This window comes from Phyllobates terribilis, unplaced genomic scaffold, assembly GCF_046119375.1.
Source record: "Phyllobates terribilis strain yellow unplaced genomic scaffold, ASM4611937v1 Scaffold_4__5_contigs__length_816908805, whole genome shotgun sequence".
Taxonomy (NCBI): domain Eukaryota; kingdom Metazoa; phylum Chordata; class Amphibia; order Anura; family Dendrobatidae; genus Phyllobates; species Phyllobates terribilis.
In genome coordinates, this window is record NW_027362764.1 from 374,376,606 (window position 1) to 374,398,546 (window position 21,941).

Genomic DNA, 21,941 nt, shown 5'->3' on the forward strand with positions numbered 1-21,941 from the left:
TGTTAAAGAGATTGTCAAGCTCCATGGCGTTCCCACTGATATTGTTTCTGATAGAGGACCTCAGTTTGTGGCTCGCTTTTGGCGTGCTTTTTGTTACAGGTTGGGAGTCCATTTGTCATTTTCGTTTGGTTATCATCCTGAGTCTAATGGACAGACTGAAAGAAAGAACCAGGATGTGGAACAGTTTTGCGTTGTTTTGTGGCGTACAATCAAGAGGTGTGGTCTGAGTTTCTGCCTCTCGCAGAATTTGCTCTTAACAATCATACATCCTCCTCTGCTGGGTGTTATCCTTTTTTTTGTTGTACTGGGAGACATCCATCTTTTGGTTCGTTCTCCAAATTGGGGTCGGCGGTGCCGGAGGAGGAGAATTTTTCCGGTGATTTGGAGAGAGTTTGGACTAATGTACGTTGTAACCTTCAAGAGGCTAACAGAAAGTCCAAGAAGTATTTTGACAGGAAACGTAAAGAGGTTTTGTGTATTGTGGGTGACATGGTTTGGTTGTCCTCGAAGAACCTGTGGTTGAGGATTCCCTCTAAAAAACTGGGTCCTAAGTTTGTGGGTCCATTTAAAGTGCTTCAGGTTGTTAACCAGTCTGCTGTTAGGTTGGATGTCCCTACTTCCTGGAAGATTAATCCTGTGTTTCATGTTTCCTTGTTGAAAAAGGCTGACGTATCTGATAGGGACGTCACTGTCACAGTTCCTTCTGTGGTGGAAGACGGCGAATATGAAATTTCTGGTATCTTGAATTCTAGATGACATAGAGGGAGATTACAGTATCTTGTCTCCTGGAAGGGTTTCGGTCCCAAAAACAACTCCTGGGTAAGGACGGATGATGCCTCTGCTCCTAGGCTTGTTAAAGCTTTCCACAGGAGGTTTCCGGATAGGCCTGGGCCTTGGAGGATCCGGAGGATCCTCATAAAAGAGGGGGTACTGTTAGAACCCTCCTGTTAGTTTTTCTATCTTGTGGTTTGCGGTCATGTGACCATCTGCCTTTATATTCCAGGTCCGCCCTTCTGGCTGCGCTGGACTTCAGTGTTCTACTATCTCTCTAACCTGGTGCTTCTGTGCCTTTATCTGTCAAGTTCGCTTGGTCCTCTGGGACCTCTAGTACTTTTTGTCAGTTTGTCTTTTTGTGTTCTGCAAAAACTTCTGTTTAGGAGGTGTCCCTTTTTGTCCCAGTCCTTAGTTCTTTTAGGGACCCCTCGCCTTAATTCTATAGGTCTTCGTTCAGACTAGCCGAGGACTAAGGCGGGTCTGTTCACTAGGAACAGGCAGCCCGCTACATCGTAGGGATTCAGCTTAGTCTTACTGTAGGGACAGCTTTCCCCTATCTTTCCTTAGTACATGTTGCAGATCATAACACTATCCTGTACTACACTATGTCTCCACAAACTCTGCCTTACTACTGCTAACAGCAGTATTAATATTCATCAGAATGAGCCCTTACAAGGGATGTTGATGCATATGAAATAAATACAACTGGTGTGGAATCCCTGCCTAAAATAAGGACAAATTCTCTGCCTTGTTCCACTGCAGCTCTCCCTACTTTGCCCATTTCTGGGGAAGACTGTGATTAGCATAGGGTCCCAGGTCTTATATAGAACTGATGACGCTATGCGGACAGCCAATCACTGTAATGCCACTATCAACATGGCTACGGTATTACAGTGACTGTCAGGCAATCCCCGAATGTTAATTGGCTGCCTAAAAAGTGCCAAACATGTGGGGCGGGGACTGCGCGCCCGCCCAAACATTAAAAGAATATTTGCTGAGTACCGAGCATCTCGAGCACTGTGATGCTCGGGCGAGTAGCGACGAGCATGCTCGCTTATCACTACTCATTTATGAAATAAAAATAAAAATGATGGTTACTCTTTAACTTACGTAGCTCCAAAAACAGGCCCTAAATGGTTAGCTGGTGTACAAACTGACCATAAGAGTTCAAATAGTAGGTCCTAGACGGAAGCTCCCTTGGAATAGAAAATGATGTGCATAGATTGCCATATTTCACTTATGGATACTTGATGTGTATGCGCAACTGAAAACCTTCTAACGTTGTGTTACCATATAGAAGGAGCCTCGGTTGATGGTGTCTCACAGTGTTTATAACGTGACGGTACTGTGGCCTGTTTAAACTCTTCAAACACTGGAATAGGGTGGGTGACTTGCCATATTTTTGGAGTAGGCGTGCTGGTGGTAGTGTGTGTATGTTCATGTAAAGTTAGCATGAAGGCTTTTACAAAACATTATACAGTAGTAGTAGCAATCCAATGTGACTGCTTTTCTGTTAGCATCTAGTCACATGAAAAAAACATCTTTTAAATATGAACATGGCACCCATTTTTCCTATGTCCTCGTACACGTAGATCATCTGGCTCCCACTTGCATTAGAAGTATCCTCTGGAAGAACTGGTGACTTTGTTCAGAATTATTCTGTTTAGCAATCTAATTACCCTCATGGAGCTCTTTAGACCATTACACTTGATATACTTTCTGAAGTCTTTATAATTGAAACTAGAAGAGTTTGCCTCTCTTACTTTTAAACTTTAATTGTGTAGGATTTGATTAAATATAAAGTAACTTGTGTAATGCGTTTTACACTTTTTGATTACCCCATTATTAGACACAGGCCATTATTGGCACCTTGGGAAATAGACTTCATGACAAACATGGGACACCAACCATTTTACTTCTATAATGCATGCATTATAAGATAATGTATTTGGCTGAAAAAAATGCACGTTATTACATTTTCTCCTCGGGTGCCTATAATTTCAGACTCTGTAAAAGAGCAAATAAGAAATGGCACAATTTTTCCATAACAGTCAACATTTTGGGCTTAGGTTAATAAGTTTCAAGTGCCCAAGACTGTTGATGCTCAAGGAGGTTTGACTTTGCAAAAGCCTTTCTCTTCACGGTGATCGCACAATGGCTTTCTTGCTCCTGTATGTAGGAGCAGATCCTCCCTAGCTGCCCTGTTATTTTCAAGCAGCCCAGTTTAGTACAGCTGAACTAGAAACAAGTCGTTCTCATTGCTGATTAACGTTTGCACGGTATTATACCAAATCAGTTCTACCTGATTCCTTCCTATTATGGATTAGTAAACCTAGCTAGGTTTACTAGTCTACAATCGGTAGGAATCGGGTAGATACTATGCTAAGGTAAGATTGTTTCTAGATCCGCTGTAGTAAACTGGGCTGCTTGAAAATAACAGAGCAGCTAGGGAGGATCTGCTCCTACATACAGGAGCTAGAAAACCATTGTGCGAGCACCCTATTTGATCTGATCTTTTACTCAATATAAATCAAACGGATACTGAGGAAATTCTAGCATATATTTAAATTCTGGGGACTTTTTACGGCAAGGTGATGCCCAATAATAAGATATTGCGCATTTAGTGAATAAACTTATTAAACAAATACTTAAACAGAGAATAAGGGCAAATAAACCCAAGGTATATCACTTATTGGCCAAATAGAGTGTGAACAAAATCAATAATCTTTTTATTAAATCATCAGAAGTGGGGTTCAACCTACTGTATTAGGTCACAAATAATAAGGTTATTCAGATTAGGAAATTATCAAGTGCCTGTATAACTACAGTTGAGACGTAATATTGCGGATTTAATGACAGGCTATACAAACCTGTTGTGTTAGCAATTATAATGCTCAGTAGTATCTGCTAACAGTAGACCTAATGACTACTGAGTCAATAGTCTTATTGTTTTAAATTCTGTTTTTGGTATTAGTTGTGCATATTTATTTTAATAATAACTAAATAAAATCAACTTTTAATATTTACTCCAATTGGATTATTCTGTGAATTATTTGGATCTTCCAGAAAATTAACCAGCTTGAAAATTTATGTGGGCCCTAATCAGATGACGTAAATGAGAAGTCTTCTTAGGGCCACAATGTAAGGCTTAGAAACCAAAAACTCTCTCAGGTAAGCTAACTTTTCTAAATTGCCATTTTAACAATTCATATTTAGTCAATAATAGAGCATTTCCTCTTTCTATAACAAAGTTACATTTAAATATTAACTCTTAGTCCGAGTTCACACACAGCTTTCAGAAATATTTTCAGTTCCATGGTTATACACTATGGAGCCATTTCATGAACACTCGTCTTAATGAACAGGCTCACTGGAGTATAATGCCCTAATTCATTAATGCTACTTCATTAATGAACATCTATTAACTGGCATGTGCCACCACCAAAAATCTACTCCATTCAAGGACTGGAGTAGACTTCTGGAGTAAGTTATGGCGCTGAAGTGGCATCACTTTTCATGAATTTGACAGGCGGGCATATCCATACCCTGTCCTACCCATGCTCCACACATGCTCTACCCATATTGATGTAGCTGGCCGAGACTGGAGTGAAAATCTCAAAAGTCACAATTTCAACAACATCAAGGCTGTCTGATGTTACACGAAGAGACTGAAGGATTTGCGCATGCCTACATCCACAGATCTGTGGTTATTTGGAACAACCTCCCTGCCAAATTCCTTTAATAACCGTGTGAAGTTTATCTGGAATACTCTGAATAATTCATGCTGTTTTGAAGGCAAAGGGTTTGCATGCCTAATATTGCCAGTATATAGGGGAAAAGATGTATTGCTATAGAGTTTATAATTTATTATGATCCATGTTATGATTCTGAAAGATGAGGGATATACCCAAAGGAGTGATTTAACTGCTAGACCACCCATAGACTTTAAATATCCGAGTGCGCTCCATGCCATGACGTCTCTGACTAAGGAGGTCTCTAAACCTGTCCCCTCATGAACTCATAGGAAAAGTGTGTGGGGGGGAACGAGTCTAGAATTTGGAAATGCACATTTCCATGAAGTTGATATGTATACCTGGGCATCATTTCTATTCTGTATACTACTGTATTGGTAGCTTGTAAGATAGTCATTTAAAGGGTTATTACTTACCTACACTGAAACTGGGCATGTATACCTCAATGAACGGACGTATTGATTATTACACGTTGGGCATCATTAGGTTATGACTATTATTAAGGGCTATTATTTACTTTGATTTATACCTATGACTGGATGAGTGTAACTGATTTACAATATTTTTTGAATGTTGCCAAACTTGGAGACTGTGTGGGTGAGATTGATATATTCTTTTTACTGGTGATTAGGTGATAAGGTATTATAGGGTCATAAAGCGTGAGTGTCCGGTGAGCGGGGTGCCACATCGCTAATTTAGTGTGCCAGCCTCCGCGGCGAGGCAGGGGAAAATCTAGGTCCTTATTAGTGTGAGTATGCTTGCAACATCTGTAGCCCCCTGTTTTAAACCATGAGTCCCCCTTTTTTGTCTAATTAATACATTTTTTGTAAATATTAGGAGGGTATTTTTTTTAGCTAATATTTCTACAATTTGGGACCTGCTTTGTTATCTCTTTTTTGGTTTTCTCTGTATATGCAGTAATACGAAGTGCTGACAGAGCTCCCTCTTTCATACACAGTGGTCATGTGATCAATGTGTATAGCGAGGGAGCAGGAGGTACCTGGCCATAGAAGACACAGACAGCTCTGCTACGCAGCCAGCAAGCTGCACTTTCATTGTAACTTGGGATAATATACCATCCCCAGTTACAAGGGAAATAAGATGAAAATAAGAATATTTAAAGCACCACTCCAGCTTATTTTTTGTTGCACCGCTGGATTGTGCTTTAAATGTAATTCCCCTGTCACCTATCCCATACTCACCTGTAGCACCCTGGGGGTTCGGTTCCTACAGAGGTATTGCATCTCTTCCAGACGTGCGATATCTCACTTTCAGGTAAGGATGGAGTGTGGATCAGGACCCCGACACCTGCATGCATTACACCACATGTCCGGGGGGCAGGGCGACCGATATGCTCCAAGTAGAGCACGACAGTCCCTGTCCCTGGCTGGAGTGGGGGGAGGGAACACCTAGGAAAGGGGGAACCCGGTAGTGCAGGAGCAGGGAGGAAGCAGTTTCTGGGTGCACCTAGAGGGAGGTACAAAAGGTGGGCACCATCTTAGTTCAGGGAGGAGTCGGTTCAGTGGAGTCAGAGAGAAGATGTGACAGAGCAGGACTCTGTGGAGCTCTGCTCCGGACGCGGGTCTAGCCTGTGAGGCCCAGTCAGCACTGAAAGGAGAGAGAGAGAGAGTAGGGGAGAAGAGATGAAGAAAAGCGGAGGAGGCTCCAGGAAAACAGAGGAGAGAAGGGACCCCAGGGGTGTGGACCGGCTGATAGCCACCATACGCCCGCATCTACCTGAGTAGTGGGGTCAGGCCAAGGGGGAGACCGGTCCCCGAAACTAGTGGAGGCGAGAACTACCCTCAACTAGAAACCGGAGGCTGTGACATTTTATATGGTGCAGCCCCTCGCTACACCCGCTAGGAAGGCACCACATAGGGTCAGGGAAACTGGCGCCGAAGTTTACCCAGAGAAGGCCCGAGGCAGCCGGACAGAAGCGTGGTCACTGGTGGGGTATGACAGGCCAGAGGAAAGACACGAGAAGGGGGTCTTGTGAAGCGCTCCAAAATTATCTGAGAGTTGGCCGAGCCCCCTCACCAGGTGAACATGGTGCGACGAGGGAAGTTACAGCCGGCCGGAGTAACGTGGAGTAACGAACTGTGAGTAAAGATCCTGGACTGCATTACAGAAACTCTGAGTTATTATTCCTGCGCACCATCACCCCCATCATTCGCCTACACTGCCCTGGGGCTACACTCTTCCCGTGGGGAGTTATACCATCCCTGTGCTGCTCACCAACACCAGCCCCAGTGGTTTGCCCTGCAGCGGCGGTTCATCCTGACCGCAATCCACGGGTGGAGTAGTTGGACATTTGAAAATAATGAAAACCATATCAATAGACTGCCACTGGTTTGACCACCCTGAGCCACGGGACCGGATCATCGCCACGGTGACTACAACCCCCAGCATCCCACCAAAGGCCCGGTTCCGGGTTCCCCACGCGACCCAGGGGGCGAGTCACATCTGCTGCCACCTTCATCATTTTCCAGCGCCGCTCCCTTCAGTCTCCGACAAAAAGTGACCTGCCGGCAGCTCCAGTGTTTCATGGAGCGCACCAAAGGTCACTTTTCAATACATCTCTACGTGAGCCTGGTTCTGGCTCTCATAGACTTGCATTGAGCTCTGGTGACGTAACTTCTGACTTCCAGCTGGTCAGAAGTTTCAAGCACAAGATGGCACCGCAGGAACCGGAGCAGCGTTGGTAAAAGGTGAAGCTGCCAGAAGGTGAGTATTAGAACAGGGGCAGGGGGGCTCACATTTAAAGCGCCACTCCAGCACTGAAAAAAACAAAAACATTAAATATTAAATCCCTTCAAATGTCTTTTATGACCTAATAGGGGGCAAAATGTGTAATAAACATGAAAAATAAAAATAATAAATAAATAGTAGGTAATAATTAAATAGGAAATACATAATTACATTCAGACTGTCTGGTGTTATATGAAGTAACTAAAGAATTTCCACAAGCCTACATCCACAGTGGATCGGTGGTTATTTATTCAAGATGCTTGGAACAACCTCCTTGCCAAATTCCTTCAAAACCTGTGCAAGCTTATCTAGAGTACTTGGAGTTGATGCTGTTTTGAAGGCAAATGTTACGATTCTGGCGTAGCACTGCTGGAAACCAGTTGCCAAAGGAGCATGAGCAGGAACAGCAAGCAGTTATACATAGATGTTCTTGGATATAGCAAAGGAGTTGTAGGAAACAATCTGTAGATAGGTGAGAACAGTCTGGGTAAGACAGTCCAGGAGCTGGAGACTGGAACTAGGCTAACAGCTTGATACAATACTCAAGCAATGAGTGAGAGATCCATGTGGCTTTAAGTAGGCCCAAACAGGAAACAAGATGGATTACACAAGTTCAGAATTTGCCATCTTAGTAATAGGCAATTGCAGAACACAATAGCAGCCTCCATTGGTAAGGAGTGGGATTGCAGCACAATTATTAAGGTGAACAATAGCAGCCACTAGGGGTCAAACTGTAAAAGGACAACAGGAATCCTGACAGCAAAAGGTGGTCACATCAAATATTGATATAATGTAGCTTTCTCTTTAATTAATTGACTTTACAGTTTGCTTGTTTGTTTGTTTGCTGTTTTTTTTCTATATTTGAAAGCAATTTAACATTTTTACTTACTCCTTAAAACATTTCCACAGTACTTCATATATATACAAAATAGATCAAATGTGAAACCACATGGCCATTTCTCCAAAGTGTCTCAGGAGCCATTTGTCAACACGACAATGCCAGGACACATGTCGCTTGTGCTACTGTAAGCAGCCTGGAAGCCCTGCCATGATCTGTAGCGTCTCCTGACTTTTCTTCCATTGAGCACATCTGGCACGGCCATTGCACAGAGAGCTGCTGGCAGCGGATCTTGATGATTTGCGAGCACAAGTGCATTTAGAATAGCAGAATATTCCTCAAATAACCACTGATAAACTCATTGATAACAGCCAAGGCATGTGAGTGCAAGTATTTCTGCTCATGGCATTCATGCTCAAGACTGAATAAATCGAGATGCTTTGGAAATTTTGTTTCCATTTTTTCATCATTTGCACATTATTAACATGTTCCTGTGATTTCCATATTTCTTTGACTTTTCTCGGTGTTGTAAGTTGAATGTTGAGGAATATATTATTATTTTATATATAATAAATATTGTGTATGAATAGTGTTTGAGTTGAATAGAGAATAAATGCCACAATTAATCATCTCATTGGAAATGAAATGACTAGTTGATTTGACAATACAGAATAGCAACTGAAAGGATGTAGACGTCAGTACATTGTAAGATCTCAGCTGAAAAAATATTTTCAACCTCTGAGTGACACTCTTACTCTTTCCTGGAGCAGCATGAAATCTGTTGATGGAAGGTAAATATTCTTTTCTGACAGAAATTGAGAAGGATGCACTGACATTCCATATTCTTACCTCCTCTCTCATCTTCTTAACCGTTTCACCTTTCTGTTATGAAAACAAAATCACAAAAGAGAAACGTTTATGGCGAGCAGAGCTTGGAATTGCACAGAGCAATTGTCAAATAAAATGATTAGGTACTGACCTTCCCAATGATGCTTCCCACCTCCTGGAAGAAACATAAGAAAATTAGGATTAATGCAATTATTTAAAATAAGATTCTATGTCACTGGAATTGTATGCTGACATCTATATAAGTGAATTTAGGAGGTTTTCTCTATTTTATACTACATACTATACTAGAAAAGTCAACTGGGTATCGAGAAGTGTTTTTGCCTAATTCCTCTAAAAGTATCAAAATAAAAAATCTCCTGTGTGCCTGTACCGAGCGACCTCAATATCCCATTCCTCCCTGTCACACTCATAGCTGCTAGTCACCATTGGTCTATGGTAGTTTCCTTTCTCTACTAGAATAATGGCTGGAGTGTTATGTAAAGATGTTGCAGGACAAGAGATGCTGAGTGGATGATTGATCATTTCCGCATTGCCCATATCAATTAACAATCAGGTAATAATGAATGTTTACTATACATTTGATGACCATACAGACTTGCATGTCAGAGTGGTTTTCGCCCCATGGCTGCACCTCTGTTACTTTTTGGACGCTCACCGGCTGCTATGTGGGACCATAACCCTAATCCATTAATCACCTAGTTTAAAGACATTTAATAAAATACTGCCAGATGCTCAATTAAATCTTCCCTAGAAAAGCATCTGTATGTTGGTAAAACATGAGCTGAACTGAAGCACGTCTCCAGGGACCTTCAGAAGTGGAGCCTTTCATATTAAATGGAAGAGGAGCAGTACCAGTAAAGGATGAATTCCTTGCATTTTATTACATTTCTATGCTTGTCATTCTCAGAATAACCAAAGCAACAAGATTAAAACACGCTGATGAACTTTGTAAAAGAAGCTCAAGCTATCAAACTATAGAAAGGATGGAACGAATGCATTTTACAACCTGTAACAAGTTACAGGGTATTTATTCTTCATACTACATGGCTGGTATATGAGCTGCACATGTTTCCTTCTCAAAAATGTTATGTTGGATTACTATTCCTGCCGTTAAGTAAAGATTGAAAGACTTAAAGGGGTTTTCCCATGAACAAAAGTTAATTTTAGTCTATAGATTTTGGAATAATAATAACGTCCACATTTGGATGTGTTTAAATAAAATGTTCCTGTGCTGAGATAATCTTATAAATGTGCCCCTGCTGTGTACTGTGTAATGGTTGTGTCTCATCATACCACAGCTCCTGGGAAGAGGACGAAGCCAAAGAGTATAAAGACATTACAGCATAGGATCACAGAGGATTCTTTTTGGGAGGTAAAATATTTCACTGCCTGTTTTTAAACAATGTTTTACTTCAAAGAAAGAATCCGCTGTGACCCCCTGCTGTAATGTCTGTATACTCTTTCGCTTCCTCCCCTGCCCAGGAGCTGTGGTATGATCAGACCATGTTCCTGCATGGTCAGACACAGCCATTACACAGTACACAGCATGGGTACATTTATAAGATTATCTCAGCACAGGAACATTTTATTTAAACACATCCAATTGTGGAAGTTATTATTATTCCAATATCTATTGATTAAAATGAACTTTTGTTTGTGGGAAAACCCCTTTAAGCCAGTGTCAAGTAACACTTAATGGCAGATGCTCATTATGTTTAAGTCTAAACTGATTGATGGATTAGAGTGGAAAGTATGAGGCTAGCAATAATCACATCATGACTTCCTCTATCACATTTCTATATTGTCGGAAAGAAGTGAGGGATCCAAGACAACAAACAGTCCAACTACAAACCAGACAAGTACTTACAGTCTGCCTATCTAATACAAATATAGAAATAATGGGGGACTTTGCTTTTATTAATTTGAATGCAAAATTTACGAATCAATGAATTAATGTAATAAAGAGGATGGATGCACGATACCTGTTGATCATGCATTAATCCCAGCAGGTATCTGTAGGATGTCATTGGCGCTGCTCAGACCCCAATGTGGAAGTGTTGGACACCAGAATCTCCCTTTAACCCATGGCCATTTTCCATTTTTGTTTTTTCTCCCTTTTTTCCAGAGCCATAACTTTTTTATATTTCCAAAAATATACCCATAAAAGGGCTTGTTTTTTGCAGAATGAGTTGTACTTTTGAATGTCACCATTGATTTTACCATACAGTGTATTGGAAAATGGGGAAAAAAATTCCAAGTGCGGTGACATTGCAAAAAAAAGTGCAATTCCACAATTTTTTTTTTATTTAACATGTTCACTATATGGTAAAACTGACCAGGCAATATGATTCCTCAGGTGAGTACGAATATGCCAAACATGTATAGTTTGTTTTTATATAAGTGGTGAAAAATAATTCATAAATTTGTATGGAAAAAAAGTTATTCGCCATTTTCCGAGACCTGTAGCATTCCCATTTTTTCGTTATCTGAGACTGTGTGAGGGCTTATTTTTTGCACCCTGAGCTGATGCTTCTATTGATACCATTTTTGGGTAGATACAATGTTTTGATCACATTTTATTGCATTTTATTGCAATTTTGCAGCCACCAAAAAAAAAGAATTCAAGCGTTTTCTTTTTTTTTTCTCATTACACCGTTTACCAATAGGATTAATGTATTTTAGATTTGCTATATCGGATATTTCTGAAAGCAGCAATACCAAATACAGTGGCATGTAAAAGTTTGGGCACCTCTGGTCAAAATTACTGTTATTGTGAACAGTTAAGCAAGTTGAAGATGAAAAGATCTCTAATAGGTCTAAAGTTAAAGATGACACATTTCCTTTATATTTTAGGCAATATATATATATATATATATAATTCATCTTTTACATTTTAAAAATTGTAAAAAGGAAAATGGGCTGATGCAAAACTTTGGGCACCCTGCAAGGTTAGTACCTAGTAGCACCCACTTTTGAAAGTATCACAACTTGTAAATGCTTTTTGTAGTAGCCAAGAGTCTTTCATTTCTTGCTTGAGGGATTTTCATCCATTCTTCATTGGAAAATTCTTCCAGTCCTGTGAGATTCCTGCTATTTTGAGGTCTAGACACATATTTTCCCCTCAGATCAGGGGACTGTGAGGGCCATTGTAAAACCTTCAGTGCCTTTTGAGGTAGTCTATTGTGGATTTTGACGTGTTTAAGATCATTATCCATTTGTACAAGCCATCCTCTTTAACTTCAGCTTTTTTACAGATGGTGTTATGTTTGCATCAAGAATTTGTTGAAATTTCATTGAATCCATTCTTCCATCTACCGGTGAAATGTTCCCTGTGCCATTGGCTGCAACACAACTCCAAAGCATGATTGATCCACCCCCATGCTTAATGGTTTGGTGAGATGTTCTTTTTCTGAAATGATGTGCCCTTTTTCCTCCACACATACATTTGATCATTGTGGCCAAAGAGTTCTATTTTAACCTAATTGGTCCACAGCACTTGTTCCTAAAATGCATCACGCTTGTTTAGATGTTCTTTTGCATACTCCTGATGCTGAATTTTATGGTGAGGATGCAGGAGAGGTTTCCTTCTGATGACTCTTTCATGAAGGCCATATTTGTGCAGGTGACTCTGAACAGTAGAACAATGTACCACAACTCTAGAGTCTGCTAAATCTTTCTGAAGGTCTTTTGATGTCCAGTGGGAGTTCTGATTTGCCTACGAGCAGCTCTCACTGAAATTTAGCTTGGTCTTCCAGACCTTATCTTGACCTCCACTGTTCCTGTTAACAGCCATTTCTTAATTACATTATGAACTGAGGAAAGAGCAACTTGAAAAAGCTTTGCTATCTTCTTATCGCCTTCTCATGCTTTGTGGGCCTACACCATTTTAAATTTCAGAGTGCTAGGCAGGTGCTTAGAAGAACCCATGGCTGCTGTTTGGCACAAGTTTAGAGGAGGCTGGGTTTTTATAAAGCTGGGAAATTTGCATCATTTGGCCTTTCCAAAGGATGATAGTGAACAAGTGAACAAACCATAACTCTAACAGGCTAATTAAGGTCCGAAACCTTGGTCAAAGGTATCTGAGCACACAAATACCTGAGGGTGCACAAACTTTTGCATCGGCCCATTTTCCTTTTTGTAATTTTTAAAATGAAAAAAAAAAAATATATATATATATATTATTTTTTTTGGGGGGCTAAAATACAAAGGATATGTGTCTTCTTTAACTTTTAGAGTTCATTTCATCTTCAACTTCCTTAACTATTCACAATAACAGTAATTTTGACCAGTGGTGCCCAAACTTTTACATGGCATTATATTTGCATTTTTTATTTTAATTGCTTTATTTTGAATGGGGCAAAAGGGGTTGATTTGAACTTGTGTTTTTTTTTCATATTTTAAAAACTTTTTTTTCTTTTCATTTAACTCCTTCACAACCCAAGGTGGTTTGCACATTAATGACCAGGCCAATTTTTACAATTCTGACCATTGTCACTTTATAAGGTAATTACGCTTCAACGGATCCCCCTGATTCTGAGATTGTTTTTTCGTGACATATTGTACTTCATGATTGTGGTAAATGCCCTTAAATCAGAGAGACATGTCACACAAAATAATTAATAAATAACATTTCCCACATGTCTACTTTACATCAGCACAATTTTGGAACCAAAATTTTTTTTTATTGGGGAGCTATAAGGGTTAAAAGTTGACCAGTTATTTCTCATTTTTCCAACAAAATTTACAAAACCATTTTTTTAGGGACCACATCATATTTAAAGTCACTTTGAGTGGTTTTTATGACAGAAAATACCCAAAAGTGACACCATTCTAAAAACTGCACCCCTCAAGGTGCTCAAAACCACATTCAAGAACTTTATTAACCCTTCAGGTGCTTCACAGGAATTTTTGGAATGTGGAAGAAAAAAAATTAACATTTAACTTTTTTCACAAAAATGTTACTTTAGACCCAATTTTTTTATTTTCGCAAGGGTAACAGGAAAAAATGGATGCCAAAATTTGTTTTGCAATTTCCCCTGGGCACGCAGATACCCCATATGTTGGGAAAAACCACTTTGCGCACGGCAGGGTTCGGAAGGGAAGGAGCGCCATTTGACTTTTTGAATGTAAAATTTGCTTGAATAATTAGCGGACGCCATGTTGCATTTGGGGAGCCCCTGATGTGCCTAAACAGTGGAAACCCCCCACAAGTGACACCATTTTGGAAACTAGACCCCTCAGGGAACTTATCTAGATGTGTAGTGAGCACCTTGAACCCCCAGGTGCTTCACAGAAGTTTATAACATTGAGCCGTAAAAATAAAAATTTCACATTTTTCCCACAAAAATGTTTTTTAGCCCCCACTTTTGAATTTTCATAAGGGTAACAGAAGAAATTGCACTATGCAGTTTGTTGTGCAATTTCTCCTGAGTTAGCAGATACCCCATATGTGGGGGAAAACCACTGTTTGGGCAGGCAGCAGGGTTCGGAAGGGAAGGAGCGCCATTTGACTTTTTGATTGTAAAATTTGCTTGAATAATTAGCGGATGTGCCCCTGATGTGCCTAAACAGTGGAAAACCCCCACAAGTGACACCATCTTGGAAACTAGACCCCTCAGGGAACTTATCTAGATGTGTGGTGAGCACCTTGAACCCCCAAGTCCTTTACAGAAGTTTATAACATGGAGCCGTGAAAATAAAAAAATCAAACTTTTTCCACAAAAATGATGTTTTAGCTCCAATTTTTTTATTTTCACAAGGGTAAGAGGAGAAAATGGACCCCAAAAACTTTTGTGCAATTTCTCCTGAGTACGCCAATACCCCATATGTGGGGAAAATACAGTGTTTGGGCGCACGGCAGAGTTCAGAAGGGAAGGAGCACTGTGTGAATTTTTGAACGCAAAATCGGCTGGAATCGAGAGCGGACGCCATGTCGCGTTTGGAGAGCCGCTGATGTGCCTAAATAGTGGAAACCCCCCACAAGTGACCCCATTTTGGAAAATAGACCCCTCAAGGATTTTATCAAGGGGTATAGTTAACATTTTGAACCCAGAGGTACGACACAGAATTTGATAACATTAGGTCATCATATTGAATAAGTTGTCATTAGTCTTGAGCGCAAATGCTCACTACTTGAGTTTGCATCGGGTACTCAGGTATGCACCATGTATCACGGGTGCTCAAGTGAAATGCTCGAGTCCCTGCCCGCATGTTTCACGATTATTAGACACCCCAAAAAAAACATGCGGGGATCACTCGTGCATGGCAGGCAATCCCCGCGAGGTTCTTTTTAGCCCCGAAGCATATGGGGCGGAGACTCGAGCACCCGCGATACTCAATGTGTATCCGAGCACCCGATGCAAGCTCAAGTAGCGAGCACTTGCGTTCAACACTAGTTGCCATATCGTCATCTTTTTTTTTTTTTTTTTACTTATGAAAAAAAAACTAACCCTAACCCCAACCCTAACCCTAGCCTAGCCCAACACTAATCCCAACCCTAACATTAGCACAACCCTAACCCCAACCCCAGCCCTAGCGTTTATTTTTTACGCCGTTCCTAGTGCGGTATAAGTGATTAGATGACCTTATTCTTTGGGTCGGTGCGACTACAGAGATACCAGAATCATATCGGGTTTTTATGATTAACAGCTGTCACACACTAAAAGACACATATTTTGTAAAATCTAGTTTTTGCATCGCCATATTTTGAGAGCTATAATTTTTCAATATTTTGGCAGACAGAGTCATATGATGGCTTGTTTTTTGCGGGATGAGTTGACGTTTTTATTGGTGCCATTTTCAGGCACATGACATTTTTTGATCACTTTCTATTCCAGCCTTTGGGAGGCAGAATAAACAAAAACCAACAATTCAGGAATTGCTTTTTTTTTATTTTTTTTATTCTACTCCGCATGTGGTAAAATTGATAAGGTAGCTTTATTTTTCAGGTCAGTACGTTTACAGTGGTACCACATTTATATCATTTATCTATGTTTTGGCGCTTTTACACAATAAAAGCTATTTTATATAAAAAAATATTTTTTTGCATTGCTTTATTCTGAGAGCTATAACTTTTTGATTTTTCGGATTATGGAGCTGTATGGCGGCTTGTTTTTTGCGGGACAAGATGATGTTTTCAGTGGTACCATTTTTATTTATATTCGTCTTTTTGATCACGTGTTATTCCATTTTTTGTTTGGCGGTATGATGATAAAGCATTGTTTTTTGCTTCAGGTTTTTTTTTACCGTGTTCACTGAAGGGGTTAACTAGTGGGACAATTTTATAGGTCAGGTCGTTTTGGACGCGGCGATACCAAATATGTGTACTTTTATTTATTTATTTTTTTCTTTTCATAATAATATTTATTGATGGGTACATTATATTTTTATTTTTGGTGGATTATTTTTATTTTTTATATTTTTACAATTTTTTTAAAAATTTTTTTCACTTTCTGACAGTTTTTTTATTTGTTTACTTTGTTCCACTATGGGACTTTCACTTTTTTTTATTCTGATCGCCTGCATAGCATAGGGATGGAGCACCATCCCTGTGCTATGCAGGCTGTCAGCGCTGGACAGGGAGAAGATAGTTTTGTCATGCACTGCGTATGACCAAAAAATCTTCCTGCTGTCTGGTGACCCAGATGTTGTCATGACAACATCGGGTCGTCATGGCAACACCCGGGAAGCCGCGGCAGACAGCGCTGGAGGCCGGAAGAGGAGGTGAGTATACCGATCACTTCCCCTTAGCCACCGCAATGCTGCGATCGACTTCTATCGCAGCATTGCGGGGGTTAATGTGCCAGGAGCGGTGCGGGACCGCTCCCTGCACATAGTACCGGGTGTCAGCTGTGACAATAAGCTGACACCCGGTGGCAATCGTGCCCGCACAGCCTGTGTGCGCGTGTGATCGCAATTACGTACTAATATGGGTCAGGCTCTTAAGTCCCAGGGCACAGACGCGTATTAGTACGTCATGGGCTGTAAAGGGGTTAATAGTCCCCTTAGGAGACTTGAAAAAGCAATCGTCCGATCGCCTGTTTTACACACAGCAGGGCTTCATCTCTGCTATGTATAGCAGAAATCATGATCTTCTATGAATGCTGACCACGGGCCAGTGTTCACAGGAGTTTCACAATGACTGGCACGGGAGTCTTCTGCAGACCCCTGGTTGTCATGACAACCCATTGGCACCCTGCGATCACGTGACAGAGGTGCCAATGGGCAGGATTTATGATGCGCTTCCTGCCGGCACGTGTTAAATCCTGCTGTCAGAGATTGACAGCGGAATTTAACTGATTAACAGTCACGGGTGGAGATCCGATCCACCCACGGCTGTTGAAGGCACATGACAACTAATTAAATCAGCTGCACTTAAATTTTATTCATATTTTTGGGCCTAAAATGCGTATCCTATAGTCAGAAAAATATAGGTAATTTTTAAAAAGAGGTGCCTTCCTTATTTTCACCTAGGAAAATAAATCTATAGTGTACCATTAGTATGAGAAAAAAAATCACAAATACAATTCAATGTATTCATATGTGGTAGATCAGTTGTGGAAATTTCTCAACTGTCCCAACTCTCTCTATGGGGATTGTAGCTATCCATGCACAAACTGCAGAAGCAACCCAAATCCAGTGCGTGATACAGATTTCTGCAACAAATCAGCTGTGAATATACACTTAGAAGTTTAGAGAGTTATAATATAAGACCAATGGGGACCAAGTATCTTTCAGAAAGGGAGCCTCGAGGAGTCAGTTGTGGGTGAATATTATTTCTTGTTTTTAACCAGTCTGAGTCTTTGGGTAAAAATATTCTCCAGTGGACAAAACCTTTAAGGCTAAGTGCCCACGATGCAGAAATGCTGCAGATTTTTTCCGCATCTCCCTGGCAGGAAAAACGCATGTGGATTTTACATGCATTTTTCCTGCCAGGTAGAAGCGTTTGTCAAGCGTTTTTGCATGCATTTCTGCATGCGGGTTATCAAGCGCTTTTCCAAGAGATTTTAGCATCACTTGGAAAGTGCTTGACAACTAGGATACACTATATAAATCCATGCAACCGGCATGGATTTATATAAAGTGACCAAGTTAATAGTTAAAAAAAAAGAATAAAAATGGTAAAAAATAAAAAATAAAGATTATACTTACCTTCTGATGGCCCCTGGTCTTTTCTCCGCTGCGTCCGGTCTGTTGTACGGCTCGCGGTGGTGTGAAAGGACCTTCCATGACGTCATTTAGTCATGTGACAGGTCACGTCGGCGGTCGCGTGACCTGTCACATGACTCAATGACGTCATGGCAGGTCCTCACACAACCGCGACCCATACAATAGACCGGACGCAGAGAAAAGACCGGGGGCCACAGAAGGTAAGTATAATCTTTATTTTTTATTTTAAATTCTTTTTTTTTAACAGGTACTATGGTACCCGGGTCTGGATGAGAGTCTCCTCTTCTCCAGACCCGGGTACCATCCGCACATTGAATCACTTAATATCCGCTTGTGCACATGTAGTCATACGGATATTATGCGGTTCAATGCAAGTCAATGGCGGCGATTATGCCACGTGTCTGCAAAATTAATGGACATGCTGTTTATTTTTCCGCAATGATAATCCACAGCGGAAATTTCCGCAGCATGTGCACAGCACATGCGGATTATCATTGGGGACCATGGGGCACGTATTACCAAGCGGTTTTTAAGCGCTTTCGCTGCAGAAATTCCGCGGCAAAAACGCTTGAAAAATGCATAGTGGGCGCGGAGCCTAAAAAATTGCAGAGTAAAGTAAGCTACAACAAAGAAAGAAAAACGTCCAAAGGCATCATCTCAGCAGTACTCGCCAAATAAGTGAGATATGCTGTTTCATGTTACAAGAACAAATGTATCTCCATAATCTAAAGGTCATAAGCTTTCATTAACGAATAGTAATACAAGCGGTTACCTAGAATAGTAAAGCAAAACAGCAAAATAACCCCACTCTCTAATACATGATTGTTACCATCCCTCTGTAATTATGTCTAATCTGATTTCACCATGAGTTAATGAAATTTGAGATAATCAGTGGTGATTTCATATAATCACAGGAAATACATATGCAGGATAATGGTGGTGCTGACCCTAGCACTACAAATCATCATAAATGGCTGAAGGCGGTTTAAAAAATCTACACAGATTAATAAATCTTTTAGTGTCAGAATTTTGGGAAAATATCTTGTTTTTTTTCTGTAGGATTTCAAATGATTTTGAAAAAAAAAGATGAAAGATACGATGAATGGAATATCCTTGAGCCATTCTCCCCCAGAAGCATTGTGTAATAGAGTAATATCATACAGCCCCCTGCATGAGGAGTAGAGATTAAAAATGCCACCAATCACATGATTTAATGGAAATGTTGCAAACAGCAGACTGTTCTGACACTTGTGCTGAGATCTATATATGGTAAAGGTTTTTTTTCTTTTTTTCATAGTTTGTAAGAAAAAAAAAGATTGCATTTTTCCCATTTGCCATTACCATGAGCTGATGTAGTATTTAAAATGCAACATATTCAGCACCAGATAAGCCCAGAAGACTTTATCTTTAAGGTTTCTACATTTTGAAAGCAAATGAATGCACACATTTTGATTCAATATGTGCTACACCTACTGTATTTCTAAGATTTTTTATTGTATTTGAGAGGTAACATTCTAATATTATATTATTCAATTTAACAAGTAACTTCCATTACTTTTCTAGCAGAAGAACCTGCTAAAGCGAAAAGGCTGCATTACTCTGCACTGCTGCTAACATAAGAATGGCGCAGTAAGCCTGTATCATCCAGTCAGCTGATGGTAGCAATGAAGAGACCGAAGCTCTCCAGTCCCATGATGCGTTCAGCTGATTGGTGGGGTGGCAAGAGTCAGATCCCCACCCAGCTAATATTGATGCCTTATCCTAAGCTATCAAATGTACAAATCTGGACTTTGTAAGGGTGAACTGTTTGTGGAAACCTATTACCAGCTCTTAATAAGGCTTTTACAGTCAGACTTTATACAAGGCACTGTGCACTGTGTTCAGCAGGTTCCAGAGGTACCCTGGTCTTCACGAGAAAGTATGCAAAGTCAGAATTGTCACGCAAACAAAGAGTTAAGAGTCAGTTGAGGGTCAGCAACAGATTCAACAAGCCAGGTCAGGAAGCTTGGCTTAACCGGAGACAATACAATCCAGGGGAAGTGCACGTATAACTGCCAACTACCAGCAAAGTGCTGAGCGTTTGAATAGGGTGTGATACAGCCCCATAGGTAACGGCAAAGAGGTAATTACACGCGGATGGTCCGCACCAACTTCTTCCAGTGACGCTAGCATTACAGCCCCCTGCACTTCAGCGCTGTCCGCAGAGTAAGTGCAGCACTGGCTAGAGAGACAAAAGTTGCAAGAGGAGGACCAGATAAGAATTAACAGATATTTAGTGCATAATCCCTTTAAAAAACATCTTATTATGCACAAATTCCAATAATCTAGACTGCCAGTTCTGTAGGCTTCAGATGTCAAATCACAGAGCATTACTCGCTGGAAAGAGTTTACTTTGTAGAGTCATATTCTCGTAGGTGCAGTTTGTGCGTCAAACATTGCATAGTAGTCTGATATAGCAAAACCCTTCTTACAGCACTATAGGAGCTCAGCTATGATGTTTGTTCTACAAAAACGTGTTTCCAATGCATCAAGGGGAACTGGAACCAGTACCGGCTGGAGGTGTTCATGGCCCTTGGGTGACTGAGTCACAGTGGGACCCTATAGAACACAACCTAAAGTTTGTAATTTAACTGATTTACAGCAAAAAAATGTGGGTACCTGTATGTGGCCTTATTATAAATAAGACTTGGTTGTAATTTATTTAGTTAAATTAACATCAAGTATTTTTTTCCATGTATTTCTGCTACTAAATTTATTAAATTTATAGAAGAAAGTAATGTTACTTTAAATTATAATCTCCTTTTCCACCATAACCTAGTGGCATAAGATATATATTTTTATCCTACACTTGTAACCGGAACTGTCACGGGTGTATCAGAGGTGACAGACAGTCGCCCTGCAGTTGGTTGCAGGAGATCTCTACTTTTGGCATTATAGACATCTTCTTAAATGAGAGGACCTAGCGTCTACCTCCCTCTGGTAATTAGCTCCCTGGCCTGGGTGTATATATACCTGGTGTGTCTGAGAGGGAGGTGCTGGCGATATTCATTTCTACTTGTGAAGGCTTAGCAAGAGCAGTACTTCTTCCTCTCTGGAGTTTGAGGCCAAGTTCGCATTTGTCTGGAGTTGTCTAAAGCTAGCATTCTCCCCATGTTTGTCTAGCCTTGTTGTCTATAGCGTTTAGCGGAGATCAACTAGTGCTCATCTCCTCGCATCCCTAGCCTTAGTCATACGCTAGGGAAAGACAGGGCGAGGCATGCAGGCGGCGATTGCTGAAGAGGTAATATAGGGACGGTAGATGAGACAGGGTGACACTAGACCAGACTAGGAGGTCTCCACTTCCCACTTTCCCTAGTGTCTGGGCTCCCTTTCCCTCTTCCCTCTGTGTTGCACTAAGTCTTTCCCACACGTGGCGTGACAGGAACACTATTGAGATTTATAGTCAAAGAAAATCCTGTCATAGATATATCCTGAATTTGAGACCTGACAAAGATCTGGTTAAAAAAAAGAGACAGAATAAAAGCTAAATTCATAAAGTCATCCATTTACTGCTCTTATTACTGAGAGGGCAGCACACAGGATGTAAAAGGAGAAGAAAGAGCAGCAGTGGGCACTTCATTCTCCACGAAGATCTTAAATGTTATAGCAGCAGCAATGAATTATAACATAGGCTGTAATTAATGATCAACGTAATGGTGTTTTTCTCATTGGTGTTAGAGAAAATAGACTGGGTGAGAGATATTGTTAGAGCAGTAAGTTAAGGGGGTGGTCCTAAGAATAAATACATTTTCATCCTAAATGCCTATTTATTT

General features: G+C 40.6%; 1 protein-coding gene across 8 annotated transcripts in view; it reads right to left on the reverse strand.

Annotated features, from left to right (window-relative positions):
• The window catches only part of LOC141265411 (poly(rC)-binding protein 3-like), a 1,492,220-nt gene that overhangs the window by 175,396 nt on the left and 1,294,883 nt on the right, over positions 1 to 21,941 (reverse strand). For all 8 annotated transcript variants that reach the window (XM_073678474.1, XM_073678473.1, XM_073678467.1 and 5 more), the window contains 2 exons: positions 9,092 to 9,115; positions 8,962 to 8,994 (listed from right to left, as the gene is read on the reverse strand). In XM_073678474.1, the coding sequence (XP_073534575.1) occupies positions 8,962 to 8,994; positions 9,092 to 9,115 (57 nt within the window). The remainder of the gene's footprint in view (positions 1 to 8,961; positions 8,995 to 9,091; positions 9,116 to 21,941) is intronic.